Source organism: Pleurodeles waltl, chromosome 5 (assembly GCF_031143425.1).
Source record: "Pleurodeles waltl isolate 20211129_DDA chromosome 5, aPleWal1.hap1.20221129, whole genome shotgun sequence".
NCBI classification, from domain to species: domain Eukaryota; kingdom Metazoa; phylum Chordata; class Amphibia; order Caudata; family Salamandridae; genus Pleurodeles; species Pleurodeles waltl.
Window position 1 is genome coordinate 683,027,006 of NC_090444.1, and position 22,712 is coordinate 683,049,717.

A 22,712-nucleotide genomic window follows, 5' to 3' on the forward strand; every position below is an offset into this window, starting at 1 on the left:
TACCATAAAGGGACCTGCAGAGCTGTTCAAATCTTTCAACGTACTGAAAAACCACAAAGTACACGTCTTTATCTCTCACACCTCATAATCCACCAGACAGCTACGCACTGCGTCCCATAATATGATATCCGCATCTTGGCAGCCACCACACACAAAACTGAAACATTTCCCACCTCAGATCACAAAACAAAGACAACGCCCTTCTGACCTCACACTATCCTATATGGTGTAGCTTGCTGCTTAAGTACGTAAGCACTTCAGTGCTACACATAGGGCAAGTAAGAGCTATTCAAATGCTGCAATACAATACTTATCATTTGTGCATTACTAAGATTTTTTCTGATCCTATTAAGATTTCTGTTTTCATCACACCTCAGAATTACATAACAGCATTTGCTTCATTTGTGAGTTCATAACTGCTGATATACATATATATTGAAATGTCTGTACAGTTCATGTAGATGTGTTTACTTTTTTGTGTATTAAAGGCAAAATACATCCTACAATCTTTCTTTTCTCACTCCCTGTAAGCAAGGACCACTGCAGTTGTGTTTCTGCAACATTTTCTGCTCGATTTTGAATTTTCTGCATTTGCCACACATCCATCATGTGCTTCATGTTCTACAGATTTTAACAAAAAAGTTTGTTTCTAGCTTAAACAAATCAAACGTTACGAGAAACATAGCAACATGTGCTGCCTTGCAGTTTTACAGTCCTTCACAAAAGTTGGCTAGTCACCTTTCAGTTCAGTTTTATCTGTATTTGGATGTGGAACTGGCACCAATGAAGTGAAACTTTTGCCCAGACAGTACTGACATTTAAAAAGCAAAAAATAATGAAGAAATGCTATCACAAAATGTCCTGCATTTAGCCGCATAATTTGTTTTTTCTTGCTGCGTAATTCAGTCTGCCTTGCCGCATAATTTGTGCCTCCCCTGTTGCATACTTTCAGTGGCCCTGCCTGTACCCCAGCAAGATTGTCACATAGTTCACTTTATAAAATCAAATCCTCTCACTTTGCAGTGTGAGAAAGAAAATTAAACAACATCTCCAGATTAAAAGAATAAGCAGCAATTTGTCAGAAGACAGCTTGACATTTAAGTTCTGTCTTTGAACATGGTGAGACTGTAACACGGTGAAAAGGGCATTTTTATTGGTCATTCACCTTCTGAACTCCAGCGTGTTTTTTCTGATTAGACTATGCATTCAAATGTGAATGCAGTTTCTTTAGTTTACTCAAGTTTAAACTGAGTTTGTGCTAGCTGCCTCGTTCATTTGGAGAGGTTGGGTGGGGGAACAAAGATTAATGTGGGCTGGCCCAGCTCTGAAATACACAAAACTATGGCCCAGGAATAGTGTGTATCTTCCCCAGCACGTGTTGCCCTAAAGGATACATTTGTTACAACACAATTTTAGAAAACCTCTGAAGACACTGCACATGTGCTATTCAAATTTATCTTTGCACAGGTGAGAAGTGATTGTGTAGTGTGATTGATAACACCATTTGAAAATATTAGTTGAGCTGTACTATTTCTGTGGGTTCAAATTCTTAATCAGGGTGATCATGCACTGGCATTTATTGTGGTATTAAGTTCTAGGGCTAACTTAATATTTTTCTGGATTCTTATGTTGAAGGTTAACCCTTCGGCTGCTAGCCTATTTCCCCTCCCTGTACTAAGCCTTTTTTTTGGCTATTTGGGGTAGTTTGCGCTTATGCCTCCATAACATTTCTGTCCAGGTAAATTATCTATACCAAATTTGTATCATTTTTTTCCAGCATCCTGAGGATTCTAAAGGTATCCCGATATTAGCCGAAAAGAGCTGCAGAAGAAAGTGTCTGTTTTTTTCCCTGCAAATGATGTCAACAAAGGGTTTGCGGCGCTAAAATCACCATCTTTTTAGCTTTCGGGAACAAGCAGGCTTAAATCAGAAAAACACTCTTTTCAACATTGTTGTTGCATTTTACTGGAACAAAGCCCATTTTTCCAATTTTTGGTGCTTACAACCTCCTTCCAGTTGGTGGTAGAAATGGGTGTAAAACCAATAGTGGATATCTGGAAGCTATATATTTCTGAAAAGTAGACTAAATTCTGAATTCAGTTGAATTCAGCAATGGGTCATTTGTGTAGATCCTTCAATGTTTTCCTATAGAAAGTAACAGTTGAAATAAAAAAATATTAAAATTGAGTTGAAACAAACAGCCATTTGTGTCTATGTTTTCATCTGTAACTTCTAACTTTGGCAGATTTTCTAAAGCACTATACCGTTACTTCCACTGGACCCTTCTGGTTGTGGGCATATAAAGGGCTTGTAGGTTCACCGAAAACCCAAGGTACCCAGAGCCAATAACTGAGCTGCACCTTGCAATGGTTTATCATTGTTTATCGGGTATACAGCAATTCATTTGGTAAAATATAAAGAGAGAAAAATAGTTATCAAGGAAACCTGTGTACTTCTGAAATGGGTACAAGATATAGATTTTAAAAGCAGTAGTTATTTGCACATTTCTGAATTTGTGGGTATCCATATGAGCATGTGAATTAGAGGCTGTTTCGCAAAATGACTTCTTTTTTCCACACTATCTTACATTTGGAAGGCACAAATGGAGAGAAAGGCAATTGGCAATAACAATTGCTGTACTATTCTGTGTTCCTCTAAGTTTTGCGATAAAAATGGTACCTCACTTTTGCCCACAACATGAAACTGCCTAAAACGCAAAGTGGACATATCACATTTTTTCCAGTGAAAATTGACCCTTTATTTACAATGGGTCTTGTACATTTTCTGACCTAGCTCGTCCGGCACCTTGGGAAACTTAGCAAACCTGTACATTTTTCAAAACTAGACACTTAGGGGAATCCAGGATGGGATGACTTGTGTGGCTGTTACCAGGCTCTGTTGCCCAGAATCCCTTGTAAGCCTCAGAATGTACCTTAAAAAACAGTTACCTCAGATTTCTTTGATGGAATGTTCTGGAATCTGTGGGGAGCCACAAACTTTTTTCTACTCAGCATTTCCCCGGGTCTCCTGATAAAAATGGTACTTAAATTGTGTTGGTAGGCCTAGTGCCCACCACAGGAAACTGCCCAAAACACAACATGGACGCAGCACAGTTTTCCACCAAAAACTGAACCTTTTTTCCAATGTTAGTAGCTTGAGATTTTGTACCCTAGCTCAGCCTGTACCTGAGGAAACCTAGCCAACCTGTACATTTTTTTAAAACTAGACACCTAGGGGTATTCAGGGTGAGCTGACTTGCATTAATCACACCACATGTTTTTACCCAGAATCCCTTGCAAACCTCAAATGTTCACAAAAAAACACATTTTCCTCACATTTCTGTGATGGAAAGTTATGGAATCTGCAGTGAGCCACAAACTTCCTTCTACCTGGTATTCCTCAGGTCGCCTGATAAAAATGGTACCTCACTTGTGTGGGTAGGCCTAGTGCCCGTGACAGGAAATGGCGCAAAACATATTGTGGAGACATAAAAATTATCTATCACAAAATAATCTGATTTTGCAAGGGGGTAACCTGTATTTTTGGTCCCAGGCTTGACGGCCATCTAGGGAAACCTACCAAAATCAGGCATTTCTGACAACGAGACACCCGGGGCAGTCCAGGGAGGTGTGGCTTGCATAGATCATCCTACATGTTCTTACCCAGAATCCCACCAGCACAAATTTCCTACTACCCAGCGTTCCCCTTGGTCTCCCGATAAAAATGATACCTCACTTGTGTGGGTGGGCCAAGTGCCTGGTACAGGGAAGGACCAAAAATGTGTGGAGATTAAGGGGGCACCAAAGCGTGTTCATAAGTGCTTTTTTTTTTTTATATACGTTTTCAGGCTGACTCTGCTTTGGAGACCCACATAATTGAGTTGTCACTTTTATCTGGAGATCGAGGGGAGTGCTGGGTGGTAGGAAATTTGTCCTGGTGCAATGGTGGGGGCATTGCCAATCCCATTCTGAGCAGCCCCCACCACTATTGTGGCTGAAAAACAATCTCCCTGGGGCCTAGTGGTCTTTCTACCACCCCTGGGGGGCAGATCAGCGGCTATTATTCCCATCTGCCCTCAGGGGGGTAGGGGGCAGGAAGACTGATTTGTCTGAAAAACATTGGGGGGGGGGAGCAAAAGCCCTTGCCCAAGGGGCAGCACCCCCCCCTGGTGTCTAGTTAGTGGAGCCCTGCTTGGGGATCACCCTCCTACGTCAATCTCCAAACAGGGATCCACTAGGGAAGGGTATCATTGGTAAGGGGAGATTCTCCCTTTTCCATTGACACCTCTCCCTTCTGCCTCCGTGCTCTGGGCTGAGATAGCCCTCTGAGCGCCGACGCAGAGAAAGTGAAATGAGCCAATCTGCTCAATTCACTTTAGTTCACTAAAATTATTTCAGTGCGCATTATTGTTCCAGATCATCTTATATCAAGGACACTGGGCTTCCTTTTGAGGGTCACCCAGTGTTGGTCATATAAAGTGCCATTTTCATTGGTTCTGATCACAAGTATTAAAACATTTAATTTAGTTTACATATAAATATATTCCAGGTTAGGTAGTAACCAAACTTTTCACATTTTATGACGAGTAAAAAAGAGAACTGGTAAACAAAATCTGCTTTAATGTTCATTTAAAAAGAAATACCTCTCATAATGTTTATGCACATCAGTACGCCACAGGCCTTCATTTAAATGTTTCAGCCTGGATGGTAAAACAGTGTTGAATGAATTGTCTGAAACTTTACACATTAACAGTTGTTTTTGCAGAATGCCTACAAGTTATGAAGTGTACCCGGTCTAGTAGCTGCAAACCTATTGCTTTGTGCTTCAGCGGATGCAGCATCTAAAACGTTTATGAATAGTTTCCTAATGAAATGCAAATAAATCATTGTCCTCTTCATATAGAAGAAATTGGACAGTCCCACTGTGCTTGCTGGAGGATTTGAGGGTGGTTGGTGTTTCGGATAAGGCATTCACAAATTAACTGTCTTTTATTTTCCCCCTACCTGTTGTTGTTGAATCTTATTTGCTTTCAGATGGCCCTGCTGCTTATCCAATCCCAGTGCAAAACATCAAGCCGCTGCTCACTGTTGGATTCACTTCTGGAGATATTAGCCTCATGAACAACTATGATGATTTGTCTCCTGCCATTATCCGCTCAGGTTTGAAAGGTACAAAATATTAATTTCTTATTTGTTCCCATGTTAACACCTTGTTTTTTGTGTACTTTTCGCTTATGCTTGTTTGCACATTTCTGTGATAGCCCATAATAGCTGTTGATGGTTGAAAAAAAAGCAATCAATTACTGCATGTTGCTTAATTATAAATACTGTCTACATCTGTGTTTGAGATGGCAAAGTCTTAAATGCAAACTCCCGATGGAGTAGCTTGGCCAGCATAGAGTTGGTGAAATAATGACTGCACCAACTGCAAACCAGTAGTGTGCCGGCACACACACTACCCAAGAATTTGAGAGAACGCCAAATCTTATTTTGTAGTAAATAAAAAATAGTCAAGTACTCTTTAATTTTGTCCACTTTATAAACTAATTTCAACATTATCATGACCATTGGAATGTTGAGAGTTCTATAGAAGATAGTGGAGTGGCTCAAGGTTGTTAAATGGTGGTACAGAACTATTTCAGCGTAACTAAGTTTGTCTTGCTATTTCTCACTTTTGAATTCAGACTTATCTCGTGAGACTTCATCTAAATCAACAAAGACTAATTGTTATCTTGGAGTGTCTGTGATTGTGAAAATTCCCTGCTTTATTCCGCCTAAGATCCTCAATCTTTTTTCCTCACCCATTAGTCTTCTCGCTTAAACTGTAGTTCTATTGATTTCTCTTTTTCACTCTAAATCTGAAAATAGTTTATTGCTTAGAAAAAATAAATGTTGATTTACAGTACGAATTCACATACATAAACACATAATATGTTTTTAAACCAATAAAAGTGGACATAGATTCTAAAACCGATGAAATCATGCGACTTCTAGATTTTGGTGGCGACAAGAGATGAGATCTGAAAACCTCATCAGTTTGCCAAAACATCCATAATTGTTCATTGAAAAATTATCTTGAGCAATGTTTTTGATATTTGCTGTAACAAATGCCTCTTCTCATCATGTCTAAGAGAGTCAGGCATAAACAAATAAAGTGCCCAAGTGAGTCGTCCTTATACCCACACAATTTGCAGCTATTTAACGATAAACATTGAGAATTTCAAGCACCCTCGAAGTGGAAATTGGAATGTAAAGAAGAAGGGATCGTAGGTACTTTATTTGGACGGCAGGCTCAAGAAAATAAGTTAAATAATTCACCTTAAGATAACACAAGGAATCAGTAGTGTAGGCTGCATGTTTATAAGTCTATGAGAGGAGAAGATCATTTAGCCTACTATTATTCCTCAGATTGGCTTTTATTAGTTCTTTGCACTTCAATTGAGGCACCTTTTGTCAAATCTGTAAACAATGGCAAGTGAGTCTTCATGATATATTTTTACCTTTGTGAGGCTGAGCTTGATTAATGGTCTTCTGCGTTAGTTAAGTTCCTTGAAAATCAGTCATTTGATGGAATTTTCCCTGGCTGAGGAGTAGTCACAAATAACGTTTATGAGTGCAACCAGCTTGAAGGGCAGATATAGGAGGAAGCAAAAGCTCAAGACAGATTTTGCTATGGGTAGATTAGCATAGATTTAATAATGGCCTGATCCCCTTCATATACGTTTTCTTCAAGACCACAATTGCTTTACTCTTAAAAAGTGACAGAGGCATATAAGAGAATAGGAATTAACTTAGCGTTAAAAACTTTGAATGACTTTTAATGGTTGTTCAATGTCTCATCCTCCATAGATATTTGAAAATCTTTTTGTTGGAGTTGACCATAATGCTTGCTTTGTTTTCTTTGTTTGAAATAACGTCTGCCCACGCTAATTTGTTATCCAGAGTCAGGCCCAGGTAATTCTATTTGCTTACAGGTTGATATAACTGTCATCAGGTTTCCATCTTAGTTAGTTCTTTGACTTTCCAAACATCACAATTTCTTCTCTTCACTCCTCTCTGGCTGTTCAAGCTGTTGCACTGCTGCGGTGCCTTCTACTCTACTTCCCTCCGCCTCCTCTTACTGCTTGTGGTTGCTTGCCTTGTCCCTCCCTTACCTAGACATGCTGTCTTGTGCATGTTTCCCTCTGTCCAAACCCCTGGCTGCCTCTCAGTTAAGCTCTTCATAACTCCCTGTTGTGCGTGTCACCCCTTCTGTTGACAGAAATCCCCATTCTTCATAGGTTCTTCCCTTCTAACCTTACTCTCCTCACTTTACTTGGCCTTCTTCTGACATGTCTTGATTCTTCTCCCTTCCCCCACAGACCTGTGTTATTCTCAGTGTTCATGAATATATAGCACTTTGCTTGAAATTATCTTGTTTCTTCAATTCTTCTCTCCGTTTCTATTTTCGTATTTCTCTTTTCTACCCATATGAGTTTATTCACTGCTTTGTGTTTATAAACTCACTTCTTCCTCATTGCTAGGATTTTTTCAGCTCTTTATTCAAGACTTTGTCATTGTTCATTTTATATTGTGAATCACTATCATAAGTCACAGTGCACAAGTGCTGTATAATACTGTTAAGTAAATGAATACATTTTTCAAGGATTTTGCATACTACAACATTCTGGTAACTGTGGTTGATTTGGGAAAAGGTTATAGTCTTTTCTTTTTCCCAGGCAACAGTATCTTATGCAATATTTAGTCTACTTCAGCAATGCCACGCCTAGTCCCCCACAGTTGTTACTGACACCAGCAGGTGCCTAATCCTGTTGACAATGTTTTGAGAGTTAATCAGTTTCTTTTAATTGATTACCCATTCCCTCTACCTTCCAAAGTCAGCTCTTTCATTTCACAAGTTAATGGCTTAAAGGTGGTGTACGCATGATCCGTGCCTTTAGATTTCCATGCCCAAAAACAAGGCGAGTAATTAATAACTGTTGCTCAACAAAGAGGAATCCAGTTGTTAAGAAACAGTATCCTAAAAATTGCAGATACATCCATATTGACTGAAGACAATGGAATTACTTTTTCTGGTGTTGCTTTTCTTAGTGCCTAAATATGCTTCAGGCACTGTCCTTCTACAAGAAGGTTCCCATAATCCTTGGCACTCACCGAACACCAACTCTTGGCTTCTCATTAAGTCTACCTTTGACTTAGTTGGCTTCCCACCAAGACTTTACAACATTCCCAAATAAAATAGGCAGGCTGTATGCTAACTAGCCGGGATAAAGGGTGGATATAAAAGTGAAGCCTCAGAACTTGGTATTAAATAATTTCAACCCAAGCACAGCTAAGTGCACTTTGTGAGCAATTCTATTTGCATTGGTTTCCATTGTCACCTATGGCTGAATTTTATGGAAAAGTATGCGCATTGTCTCGCTTCACCCACTCTCACAATTTAAAAATACATGTTGTGGTGAAGTTGGTTTTTGAATAGTAAGATTGAAAATGACACTTTTAGAAAATGACCATTTTCTTGCTTAACCATTCTGTGCCTCTGTCTGTCTGCTGAATGCACGTCTGGGTCAGGATGACAGTTGGGCTGTTTGTGTGTCCACTCTAGACAGTCACACAAAGGTAGCTGAGGGGTGCCTTTCATAGTCTGATGGTTTTTCCTGATCTAGAGTGGCAGGAGGAGCTGACAATTGCACCTGAATATGCTATACCTGTCCTCACACAAAGCCGTCTTCAACCTCATGGAGTGTGTCAGGGGCCAGGACAGGGAAAGGCAGGGTCTTGTGCACTACAAAGACTTTTCTTTGAAGTTTGCATACTTCAAAGACAGAAATGGGTAGAAGTACTCGACCTCTGACACCTCATAGTTAGAACACTTCTGGTCTGAGGATGCTCTGCCCAGAAGAAGAGCTGGATGCTGTAGGAGGTATTGCCACTCTGCCTGTTGCTTTGTTGTGCTTGCCTGCTGTTTGCTGGATCTGCCCTGGGAGTGAACGGACTGAACTTTGGTTTCTACATCCTGCTTTCCAAGGTTCTCCAAGGGCTTGACCTGAGTTTACCTGCTGTTAAGAAATCTCAGGGCCAACAAAGACTTCTCCTGCCAGTTCCTGGGCTCTCTTGCTGAGAGTCCTGACTTGCCAAGTGGTGCAACATACGGTCCCCTGGGCTCCTGAAAGTGAGTTCTGGTGATCTCAAAGAGAAAATCCACGCATTGACTCCCATCGCTGCTGTAAATCACCACATTGCTGGAAGGATCCAATGCAGCACCTGCACTGCCACTGCAGAATCGATGCAGCGCTTGCACTGCCGCTGCAGAATCGTCACAGTGCCTGCTTTGCCGCTGTAGACCAACACAGTGCATCTACATTTTTGTCGCATCATCCCAGGGTGCCAATTTCTACATTCACACCCCAACTCAGTAAGGAACCAAGGCAGTGTGTCCAGAAACCAACACATCACCTCCCCTGACAGTAAGGAACCAACGCATCACCCCCTTACTGACAATAAGGAACCGTCGCATCACCTCCTTGTGACAGTAAGGAACCAATGCATTGCTTGCTTTTCCTGCTCCTCGCCTCCCCTCAGCGTGTTTTCTGCTTTGATTTTTGAAGCATCTAATGTACTTCACCCTAAAACCAATGCATCCATTGATTTCTGTGGAGTAAACTTGCTGAAACTTTTAAAAGTGATATCTTGACTTGTGTATTTTGGCTTTTTGTCGTTTTGGTCTTGTTTTACTCAGATAAATATTGCCTATTTTTATAAACTGGTGTGAAGTACTTTTGTGGTGTTTCCAGTGTGATAAGCCTAACTACTTGAGCCAAGCTACCAAGGAGGTGGGCAGGGTTATCCTAGCTGTGTGACTGCCTTACCCTGACTAGAGGGAGGGTCCCTACTTGGACAGAGAGCAGATCACTGCCAACTAGAGACAGCATTTCTAACAACCCTGTTTTCTCGATTTAAACTCAAGATCAATAGTTTGTGAAGCAGTACTTCATGTTCACTTGAATTTCCATTAGGCTTTGATTTTCTGCATCTGCCTGTAGTTTAACACATTTTAGAATGAAGAGGACCTAAGCCACGATTAAGAAAATGCAACATGACCATTATCCATAGATACTTTATGAACAAAAGGTATAGGCTACACCAGTGTTGATTGTGTGGTTTACAGCTTTTCAAATTTTAAAACATTGTAAAGTATTGCTGGAAGCTAAGAACTTGTAGCCAAAGACAAAACAGCATGGGGAGGTAAAGAACCCTGGCAAGCTTGTGCTATGTGTCTTCTGAAGTACAAAATCTTTAGGATAAGAAGCATGTTTTCCAGGCCCACCACAAAGTCCTGTTCAGTTGCATATGGAGAGACGCTCATAGATGAAGAGTACCAGAGGCACAGGTAAATTAGTTGTTTTGTTTTTTGATGCATCATTTACTCTTCATCCTCATGATCTGTTTTGCCATATGGGTACTTGCCAGTCCTGCTGGGATTTGAACTGGTTGGATAAATTCAAGCTTTACATTATGACACCACCATTTGCATCATAACAAAGACTTTGCTTAGCTATTTCATAATTATTATATTCTTAATGCATATTTACCATTAACAAGCCACAATGCGGTTCAGCATGGTAAATATACTGTATGATGTGCACTTGTGAATGTGCTTCCATCTTGTTCTTAATTTAAGTATTTGGTTTGCAGCATGAATGTTTTATAGATTTACATACTGTGCATTATTATACTGTCTAGTGGTTGGGTCAGGAATTGTCTCTTTTTTTTTCTCACCTGACACAAGTCAGAAACTTTTTCTTCAAGGCAACAGATGGAGCACATGGGTCAGAGAATGAAAAATAGGTATGAAGCACACCCCCTTTAGATTCTGTCTGAAGTACAACCACAAGCCCACCTAAGAAGATAACCACACAGTCTGCAACCTGTGTCTACTGAAGGATCACAGCTCAGAGTTCCAACCAAAGACCTTGAAGACCGGGGAGAACAAAGGTGGGCACACTACACCACGGCACAGTACACAAGCACATTTTGTTTAGGGCCTGGGTCTCTCAAGTGAGGAGGTAACCGCTCTGCATCAGGATGGCTCCAGCAAAGGAAATTGCCACGTTATAAAGGGAAAAGACACTGAAGAGGTGTTTGAAGGGTATTGACCCTAAAAAGTGCAATTAGCAACCCAGGGGTGGAGTGGTACTGAGCCAAGTATTCAGGCTTGAAGACCTCAAACATTAACAGCACCAAAACCAAAGGTGATCGAGGGGTAGAAAAAAATCCCAAAAATCCTTTGGCGGGAAAGCCTTGGACCTAGCTTAGTCTCTGAAAGGTGATCAAGAGCACTGAAGGGAAAAGTAACTCCATGAAAGGAAGGTTTCAGCGTCAAGAAGAGAAAGCCCTTAACAGTGTAAGGAGAAAAAAATGGCATCTCAAGACTCTCATTAGACAAAACAACGAGTTCAAAGACTACTTGAAAGCATCCAGGATTCCTCTGTATCCCCAGAAATAGAAATGATGGGTAGGGGAACAAATGGAACTCAGGCCTCCGTTAATGTCAGAACCTCTATAAGAGGATGAGCACTTCTATTATGATGCTGCACAGGAAGAGGGCACATTTGAACAGGGACATTTTAAACACATGCAGACAGCAGGAGAGATCTTGACACCGATTAACCCAAGGAAGGAGGAGGGTCATCACATAACCTTTGACGCTATGACCCCCAATGACCTAGCAGTATACAATGTCATTTTGAAAAGGGCAGCGTCCATTTAGATTGAAATAACAAGATTCTGCTTTCCTGCTCAAGACATTACTACCCCCCAGAAATGGAATCCGTACCTGGCCATGCTGCCAAGTGTACTTTGACCAAGAGTGAAAACCCTTTAGAGAACCTGCATCTGCCAATGAAGTCACCCTCCGGTTGGGCAAACGTATACTAATTCCACCCAGGATCCACAGAGAGGGTACGAAAGGAAATACAGTGGTGGAACACAAACAACATGACAGTGAGCAGGTCAGTGACACAACCAGTCCCCTCTGTCACAGTTGGTGTGGATGGGTTTCATATGGGGTGGGGAACCCACAAAGGCAAGCTAAACTTCATAGGCATGAGGTGGCAGTGAAGCACACAACTGTATTAGAATTAAAGACAGCTTACCTAGTCCTGAAAGCTTTTCAAACACAAGTCATAGGAAGGACTGTACAAATCCAGGTGGACAACACTACCACCATGATTTACCTCAACAAACCTGGAGAGACATAATCACATGTGCTATCCAAACTAGCACAAGACTTATGGAAACGGACCATGGAAACAAACACTAGTGGCAATATTCCTGCCACAAGTACAAAACACAGAATCTAACGGGTTAAGCGGACAGATAAAGCCTCACACAAGTGGGAGCTAAAGCAATAAGTAGTAGAAGAAATATTTCACTGCCCATAGACATCTTTGCAACACTGGAGAACATGAAATGCCAAAGCTTTGGATCCAGGTATCCAAACCAACAATCACTAAGGAATTCCTTGTTGATAGACTGGTCAGGAAAATTTGCATACACTTTTCACCTATCCCACTCACACCATTTTTGCTACAGAAATGCAAGCATACTAACGTAATCATAATCCTGGAAGCATCACTAGCCTCCAGACAAACATGATTCTCTGACCTGGTGGAGCTGGTGCAAGGAAGAGTTATGAGACTGTCCTCGCATTAGAATATAGTAACTTTACAAGTGGGACCACCTGAAACCAGCCACAATCAGCTGCGCAGCATGGCTCCTGAGGACATAAAGTTTGGTCACCTAAACCTGCCCCTAAGAATTACAGAGGTCCTCAGAGAGTCAAGAAGGCCTACCACTAGAAAGTGCTGCGCAGCCAGGTATGATGCATTGGTGTAACAGCACAAGACCAGGGGAAGGCTGCACTGAGGGGACAGCCATCCTCAAATATCTCACTTACCTGCTAGATAAAGGACTCGCCTATGTCTCACTTAAGGTACATTTCTCAGCCGTAGTAGCATAGGATGCAGTTTCTTCCAAACACAAGTCAGATTCCTAGAATGGGCAAAAATGCTAGTGCCTCTAAGATAAGCTCCCACACCAATGTTGGACCTAAACCTAGTTCTAATTCAGCTCATGAGGCTACACTTTGAACCCACACACAGGGGCATCTGATGAACTTTGCACTCAAAACAGCTTTCTCAATTTTGATCACTTCTATATGAAGGGTGCTTGAACTTCAGGCTCTCACAACACAAGATCCTTACTTACAAATTCATAAAGACAAAGTGGAAACGAAAAGAAACCCAAAGATCTTGCCAAAAGTGAGGTCCCACTTTCTTGTAAATCGTACTGTACTGCTGGTTTATTTTCAACAGTCAAGATCTCAGTCTAAAAGAGCCCTTTACACACTAGACATCAGAAGGACCCTCCTGTATTACCTGCTAGAAACCGAGCCAATTAGGAAAAGGAAGTCATTGTTCATTTCCTTTGCTCCCACAACTAAGGATTTGTCAGTCTCTAAAGAAGCTATTGTAAGATGGATAGTCCAAGCAATCTAAAAGTGTTACTAAACAACCGGTATAGCAATGGAAGGAAAACCAAGAGCATACTAGGAATAACATGTGCATTCATTACTAGAGTTCATAAACAACATCTGCATGGCATGGCGGCACATGGTCTTCCATGCACACCTTCACTAAATCCTAATAGTCTTTGTTCAATGTCACTTAAAGTTTGTTCCGACAAATTAATTACAGTCAGTTAGTTGTCCTGGTTATTCTTCATTGTTTCTTTTAGTTTTGTTCCTTTGTTCCAATTTAGCTTGCATTGTTTTTTCCTCCTTTTGCGTTTCTTGTTGTCTTTTCTTATTTCCTCTTTCTCTTCCTCTCAGTGGTTTCTTTTACAAATCTGTGCCACTTCTGAGAATTCTCAATTTCTCTAAAAAAACATTTGAGAGGAGTTAGCCTTTGTGTCCCTATTATCAATGGAGCCAATGTCAGATCTCAAATTAGAGCTGGTGTCTTCTGTCTTTTTATCAACTATTTTTAGATTCTTTGCTTTGTTATTATCTGTCTCCATCCAATTTCTTGACTATTGTTGGAATGCATCCGCTTTCATAGTAATTTCTTGTCACATTGGAATTTACATAGTTTATGTACCTTTATTTCCTGTTTGTATTTGCCCAAGCGGTCATGCAAGAGCTCAACAAATGTCAAGATCTAAGCTTTATCAGTTTCTGATTTCAACTCTTCTATCAACTCTTTGATTCTTTTCATTGTGTCATTATCTTATTTCCAGGTGTATTTTATGAAGTGCCTTTAAGATTTTTAACATTTTGTACGATACTTTTTCCATTCTTCAAGAATATGCGGTGAGGCTGTGTAAATGTCAGTATTGTGAATTTTACAGAGATCTCTGGGAACTCGTCCGACTTCTAAATACTTTCGTAGAGATGTCCCTTCCCACCATTTAGTCAGTTCAAATGTCTGGAATTTCTCTTTTGTGCATAATTTTTAGAAAGACAATCTACTGCCTCCTTGCACCCATGGCGAAAATCCCCTGGATCTTCTTGGGTCAAAAGAAATAGCTGTTTGACGTGTCTTTTCCCTCCATGGATTACGGACCCCAGCCTGCTCTCAGACTTCTGCAGCATTGTTATCCAGAGCCAGCGGGCAAGGCAGAATGCTGCGATCCTGTCTTGAGGGTGCTCAACTGTATGCCAAATGTTGTATTGCCGTTTTGTAGATGGGAGTCTCATTTACCTATAACTTCCTCAAAAGTTGGAGGGATAAAGATAGAGCTATATGTTCCTCCAAAGTCCGAGAGATAAGGCTACCCGCTTCTGTACCGTGGTTTGTACCTGCATGAGTCCTGGTCCACAAACGGGGGCTTGGGAGGGGGGGTAGTCTTATCTCTCGAGCTAAATATATGTTGTAGGCCAAGTTTCAGAAAGCAAGGAGGTACTTTACTAATGGCAGCGAGCAATTTAAATCATGTAGCCCAACGTTCTGGATACATGCCTCTCCTGTTGTAACAGGATGAAAGTTAGTGTCTACGGAAGATGGATGACCTAAGCATGAAAACCCCTGGGAAAAAACAATGAAGTGCCTCAGGTCGATCCAGTTAGTAGGCAGCTCCCACTCTTGGAACAGGAAAGATGACAAAAAGGAGGGACCATCTTTCTCGTTCACTTTGTCAACAGAGGTCAAGGCAGGTGTGTCCCGAACCTACAGAGCTTTGGGATTTAAGGTGTACAGAGGCCCGCCTTGAAGGAGCAGATTCATCACTTACTGTTTGTTCAAGGTTGTAAAATGTCGGAAGTGGTGTGGGCTGATCTTTATCACCAATGTCAGCGGGAAATAGTGTATAACAAGAAATGGTAAATAACAAGAAGTATGATTGGACCGAGCATATTAATACTAAAGAAGTGCAAAATTGTGTACTATTGCCTTGAAATTGCATGAAATGACAATTCTGTGAAATTGTATACATCTTCTGAAATGTACTTTGAAGTCTCACAAGTGAAAATTGAATGTGAGGGTAAACCCTATATTTAAAAGTCACTCGAGAAGCCCGTATGGGGATGGGTTCACCCAAAAAAATTCTTGTGACACATTTTTTACTCAGACCTGTCTCCCGTCATGCATTTTATCCTTGAACTTAGTCATAGGCAGCAAAAAAATGATGCAACATTTCACAATCTGGACGAGTGTAATGGCAAACTTTGCTCAGGCTTACCGTCTTGAGGAATCATTGACCCCCTTCTGCAAAACCTTTTATGCTTTCAAATAATTCCTGTTTTGTAACTGTTTGGAATGTGTTTTACTGGTACTGATAGTCCTAAATTGTCTTATTTTTGGATTTTCAGATGTTGTGGTACAGTGGTGTACACAGGGCAACCTACTGGCTGTGGCTGGAATGGAGAGGCAAAGCCCCCTTGCAGAGCTTAGTGGAGGCCTGCTGCTAAAAAGTGCTCTGATCAAGTTTTACAATGTCCGTGGAGAACATATCTACACCCTGGAGACCCCTGTGCAGGTAAATATTGCAAGCCTGTCTAAAGTAGCTTGTGCCAAAAGTGTTTTTTGTATTGTATTGTGAAATATGACCACAAACATCGGCCTGTCCTAGATGCACCCGTACATGAGATGACTGATTGTAATTGCAGCAAATAAATAGCATACTGCTGAGAGTCATAGCCTGTCTCAATAAGTGTTCCCTGGATAACCACACATACGCATTCATTTCTCATTGACTTTTTGTGCTTGATATATTTTATCCTACAAGGTTAGTGACTGGTGGGTCTTCTTTTATCTTTCTTGGGTGCAGATGAGCGATATCTAGCGAAATCTATCTGCCTGGGCAAGGCATCATTTTGGGGCCGGGTATATGCATGGGCTGTTCTGCACACACTTTGCAGGAAGTTCACGTTGGACCCGCCCCATAATCAGTATGGACAGGAGTTTTTTAAGAGCATTTTGCTTAGACATCCTTAAGATTTCTTTTACTATGCAACCTAAATACACTCTTATCGTAGACGTAGGATTAAGGTGAAATGTCCATGCTGTGTCCCTGTTACTTCTAGTCTCTCCCAATCTTAATGCTGTCCCACCAACCTCACAAGCATCCTTCTAACAAAGCACGGGTAGGCACCTTCTTTAAAAAAAATAAAAAAAAATACATAAAAAGTAAAGTAAATGTGTGAACTGATGTAAGTGAACTACGTATGCAGAGCTAGGAGTTGTGACCTTGACCACGATTCCAGACACACATTCTTAGGTGAAACTACTATATGTAGATTCAGTCCTGTCACTCGAAGGGATAGTACCCTCAGATTCACACTATCAAGAACCTACAAACTATGAGTAGTGCTATCAACTTGAAGATAATGTTGGTTGCTGTAGTTTAAATATCACCTAGACACATTCCATTGCACCAGGTTGTGATGGAAACTTGAGATTCTCTGGAGGACTGCTGTTACATTATGTGTTTCTGCTGGTATTTCTTTTCTCTTGCCTGATCTACAGTATAACTCTGAATGGACTACAGTCCTTGGTCACTGCTGTTAATTCAGAGTTCTGAGATAGAGCTTCATTCCCTGGGTCATCAATCCGTTTTCTTCTCTGCCAAAGTACATGTGGTCTTGTGAAGGCTTGTGGAGAGGGCGGTTCTTTCTGCTTGAGTCGAAATTGTTAATTGGACAAGGGAATGTAAGCCTAAATGAATGCTTTTGTGTTTTTGCACTGAGTTCTATGTAGGATACATGCTTATTCGGAGTCCTGTGATATTTTTAAATTCGGGTGTAAGTGGTATTTGTGCGCAATTTTAGATTTGAAGTTCTGCTATTGTACCGTTCAGGGAACAGATGTTGAAATTAGGGAAATCTGCAGTTTTCTCGACTAATAAAAACAAGCATTTGTAATGCAATAGGTCTCGCATTTGTGAAAGTTTGAGCTATTGGCGTTGAAAATTGCATTTTGTTTTAGCTTTTTTAGGTTGAGCATAGTGCGCGCTGCTTTTAACCACACCCACCGCATGCCTATCACTATCACTAGTTCATGGGCTTGCCTTTCAAAAATCCTTTGTTTTCGTTGGTAAATGCTTTACGTTTGTCCCTCCTTAGGGCAGTTTTGTTACTGCCTTGGCCATCGACCCTGTTACATGGATAATTGCACTTTTGCCGATATGTTTGACTGCGAGCGAACTTTTTTCCTTTAGTCTCTCTCTTCACGCTCACAGTGGCACTTTGAATCGTCTTGCTTATGTCAACTGTTTTACTTTTATTTTCAGTTTGTGTGGCAAGAAAAGTCCAGTTAGGAATTTATAACGCTAATAGCTCTAACTCGAGCAAACGTGAAACCCATAGCATTGCTTGATTTTTTTTTTTTTTTACAGTGGAAAATAGTTTGCAGATGGAGTGAATACAGGTTTCTTTCTGTTGGTTATTTGTACAGGACTCTGCCACCCTATTGACCAATCTGCCAGGAACTTTTTAGGATGTTATCCATCACACAGGGCCAATCGGCAGCCATGCAGCTAGCCCCAGTATCTTCCTCTCTACCCACATAAGTCCTGGTAATGTCAGAGATCTCCTGCAAAGGTTTACTGTAGCATATTAAGTATGCCCTTAACCAGAACATACAGTTTTAACATTAACTTAAGCTGGGGAGAACAGTGTTAATATGTGAGGGGGCACCCAGAGAAGTTGGGCGTGATGGACACCTCACGTGCTGACTTCTGACTGAGTGAGTAATGCCCAGGAGACTCCCAGACATTCTGCTCTCATCTCCCTTCTTAGAAATCGAGGACCCGACCTTAAAATAATTTTAGCTAAATAATACCAAAAAATGACCTTATCTTCAATACAAACAAAATTATAAAATAGGCTGCAGCTGAAAAATTATGACAAACGATACCCAAATGGAGCAGAACTATGCTAGAAAACATATTAAAAAGATGCAACCTTGCTGAAAGAAAATAAAATATGACGACACTAGAATAATTACAAAATAAAAATAATATTGAATGACTGCATAAAACTAACACATAGGACTACAGTGAACAAGTATGTTCTGCAAATAGGTTACCATTAACATGAAATAACTTAATGAAAACACCACATACATGATGTTTTACCATCAACATGTTGACAGAGATTTGTCAATGTCACTCATATAGTGGTGTAAAAATGCTAGGTAATTTATCACCAACCATGTAAATGTACCCAACTGCATGCAGTTAATGTTACCCATGTAACCATGTAGCCATCTGAATCCCATGTAAATGGTGATGTGTAATGTTACTATTCTGCCTCTGATGGTGGGATGGTGAAACTGGTATTCTGTTGGAATTAGCATTGCAGATTTAAATGGCAACATTTTCATTTTTGGCTGCAGATAAAGGAAGTGATTTAGTTATATGCAGGGCCACTGGAATTATATGGCAGGAAAAAACTAAATTATAAGGGATGGGTGACCAGTGTTTTTGTGGAAAAAAAGTCCAGTTATGAATTTACAATGCCACTAACTCTTAGTAAAGCAGATGCGGTTAATTTGCAGTTTTATATAGCGCAAATTCAACCAGCAGGCATCAAAGCGCTTTTCAGAAGTAGCAATTATATTACACAAGTGCTGATGCATTTTTTTCGGAACACTGGGCGACTAAGTGAATTGCCCAGAATCACAGGATGATGAACCAACGCCGAAACTCGAACCTTGTTCTCCAGTTACACAGCGAGCAACTTTGTTGCTACACCACAGTTGAAGACATCTGTTGATGAAGAACATTATTTACATTGGTAATGCTTTTGATAGCAGGGACCAACAAAACAAGATTAAATAAAGCATGTGAAATGTAATCTGGAAGAACACTTATAATATCATGAACAGGGTGCAGTACCACAGGCTGTTCCTAAGTTTCTCTTGGAACTTCTGTTGGCCACATAAAGTACTGCATCCAGCAATCTTGAATTCAACACATCCCCAAAGCCTTTTGGGCGCTGAGCTGAAAAATGAAGCGCAGCACCCGTTTTAAGTAAAGATTTAAGATGTGCTTTCAGGTTATGAGGGAGGGGAGAAAAGAGCAATATGGTGTTTTAAGAAAGAAAAAAAAACGAGTACAAGGCTGTGCTATATGCAACTTCGCGTAGTCAAGTAAAGCACTCTTCCAATCAAGTTTGTGCTATATGAAACTTCACGTCCTCATGTAAAGTGCTCAGACACCACAGAGAAACAGCGGCATTGCCCAAAACAAGGAAGAGGAAGAAACAACATATGGCCACACAGCGTGAAGCGGCGAGGCAAAAGAAAAAAACGAATGCACCACACTAAGCTATATGGCCGATTGTGCAGTCCTCCATGTAACAGGGTCAGTCTGTAAGGCGGTAACAAAGCAGCCTCAAGGTGGGAGAAACATCAAGCATTTACCTATAAAATCAAGGGAATTTCGAAAGGCAGGCGAAGGCCCGAATTAAAGTGATGGGCGTGAGATGTGCGTAGTTAAAGCTCACAGATGTAGATTAGAACATGTTGAGAGACAGCACTTGCACTCTGCCTAAGCTCGACCTAACAAAGCCAACCTCAAATCTTGTAATTGCCATTGGTGTGACCTGCAACTTGCGTCAATAGCATTTGACACAGTGGCATTTTATCAGCTAAATAATCTGCCCAACTCAGAAGTAGGCATTTAGGGGCTGATACACTCATACACCTGAAATATCCAGGATGTGCAATGTGCACACCAAATGCTATACAAACGACTGTCCAGTTTGCATTCAACCTAGTTACTTACAGGTTGCATTGCAAAATATTTATTTGCAGGAGGTTTCATAATGACCTGTCTAATAGATATTAATAACTCAGGCCGCGTATTGAGACCTCCTGTGAATGGCTGTGAATGCAGGGATGGCAGAGATAACTTCTAATGGCCTGCAAACAGAAAGCTTGTAACGGGCAAAAACATGCTCGGCAGTTTTATTTTTATTTATCTTTTCTCACTTTGCACTCATGTTTTCTTTTGTTTTTGCTTGTGGGTGCTGTTCTCAAGAGATGACAATTATCTTGTTCTAAATATTGCAAAGTACAGCAGCCTTCCTGCAGCATCTGCTTTCCCAACCAGGAACCTTTTTTTTCTTCATTTAAAATACAGACACGTCCATTCGAGAGATGGATACTGCTTTTGTGTTTAAAAAAAAAAAATATGTTTTCCATTTGACAAGGTGCTGGGGGACCCTGGGTCACCCAGCACAATTCTCAAAAGGGAAGCTGTCCCATCGGGAAAGTTTCTCCTTTGCAAATCAATTAGCACCCCATCTTTGGTGGATAGTAACTGCTGAATGGTTTGCATCCGCAATTCGTTTCACAAACCATTGACACACAGCCTTACTACTAAAAAATTAAGAGGAATATACCCTTTTCACGCCCCTTTTTCAAGTGTCTTAGCTCCCTGTTGGGAGCTTTGAGTTGCCTCGTTTCCACCTTTCACTATTTGCATTCATTTTGGAGACTTTGGCTCATGTGGTTATTATTAGGTTGCATTATGTGCATGCTACAATTGGATTAAATTTAATTCTTGAGTCTGCGCAGCATAATTTAGTTCTGCAATGTACATAGCAGAACATCAGTTCATCTAATGCTCCTATTTCTAGTTCATTTTCTAGCCCAACATCTTATGTCACTTAGGACTATTTTCTACGTAAGTGTTGGAAAGAGAAAACATCTGTGAACTTTAGAAAGTATCGACAGCTCAGCATGTATCCTAATGAATTTTAAAGGTATGGTTCAGAATTAACCAGTACACACAAGTCTTAGAGCCACTGATTGGCAGCTTTTTAAGGTTGAGCCTGTGAGTGCATGTGCTAGCGCTTGCAAGACTCTGTTGTGTACAGCAAAGGACTTGGAGCCCGCCTGTCACTAACCATTTTATGGCTTGCATGGCACTCTTCTTTACAGCCTTGTAATTTGTCACTGCACGCTAAGCATCGTATCCGTTCCTCTGTGTGGAGCAGGGACCAAGCACTGATTGATTCAACTTAATCAGTGCCCGTCTACTTCTCTCAGCGTGATTTAGGTAATATTTTGTTCTTTTTAACTTCTCATGCTTGCAAACAGAAGGGTTGTGACTGGCAGAAGCGTGCCTAGCTGTTTTATTTCTTTACAGCTAGCTTTCTTTTATTTTGCCAAGTCATCTTTTCTCACTTTGCACTTGTGTTTTCTTTTGTTTTTGCTTGTGGGCGCTGTTCTCAAAAGATGACAATTTTCTTGTTCTAAATATTGCAAAGCAACATTTTTCTTTATGATGTGTAATTTTTTAAATAATACTGACACATAACCCTTCAGTACACCTCAATACATCCAACTCCAATCCGCTTACTACAATCCACCCCACCTCACCCCACACCAATCATCCCCACTCTAGTCCAAACCACTCACCCCAATCTAAGCCACTCCAACCCACACTCCAATCCTCCCATCCCACCCCAGTCTAATCTACCCCACTCCAATTCACTCCAATCAAAAACAATTTGCACCACTCCAAAACAATCTGCCGCACTCCTATCCAAAAGTCTGCTCCGCTCCAGGTTGCCCTACTAAAATCCAATACAATATGCCCCACTCCAATCCAAAGAAATATACCCCACACCAATCCAAAACAATATGCACCGCTCCCATCTACCCCACTCCAATCTGCTCCACTGCAATCCAAAACAATCTGCTTCACTCCAAACTGCACCAGTGCAATCCCAAACAATCTGCCCTCACCAATCAAAAACAGTTTGCCCCACTGCAATCTACTACACTCCAGTTCAAAACAGTCTGCCCACTCCGGTCCGCCTCACTCCAATCTGCCCCACCTTTTTCCAAAACAATATGCCCCACTCTAGCTCGGCCACTCCAGTCTGCCCCACCTCAGTCCAAAACAATCTGTCCCACTCCAATCTACCCCACGCCAATCCAAAACAATCTGCCCATGTCCAATCCCATCCACCAGACCAGAATCCAATCCACCCCACTCCAGTCCACCCCACTCCCATCCAGTCCACCCCACTCCCATCCAGTCCACCCCCCTCCCATCCAGTCCACCCCCTCCCATCCAGTCCACCCCCTCCCATCCAGTCCGCCCCACTCCAATCTGCCCCACTCCAATCCAAAATAATGTGCCACGTTCTAGTCTGCCCCAATCTAATCTAAATAAAATCTGTCCCACTCCATTCCGCCC

At 41.2% G+C, this 22,712-nt stretch overlaps 1 protein-coding gene across 2 annotated transcripts in view; it reads left to right on the forward strand.

The window, feature by feature from the left end:
• The window catches only part of TULP4 (TUB like protein 4), a 682,961-nt gene that overhangs the window by 443,121 nt on the left and 217,128 nt on the right, over positions 1-22,712 (forward strand). For both annotated transcript variants that reach the window (XM_069234583.1, XM_069234584.1), the window contains exons 6-7: positions 5,034-5,168; positions 15,868-16,034. In XM_069234583.1, the coding sequence (XP_069090684.1) occupies positions 5,034-5,168; positions 15,868-16,034 (302 nt within the window). The remainder of the gene's footprint in view (positions 1-5,033; positions 5,169-15,867; positions 16,035-22,712) is intronic.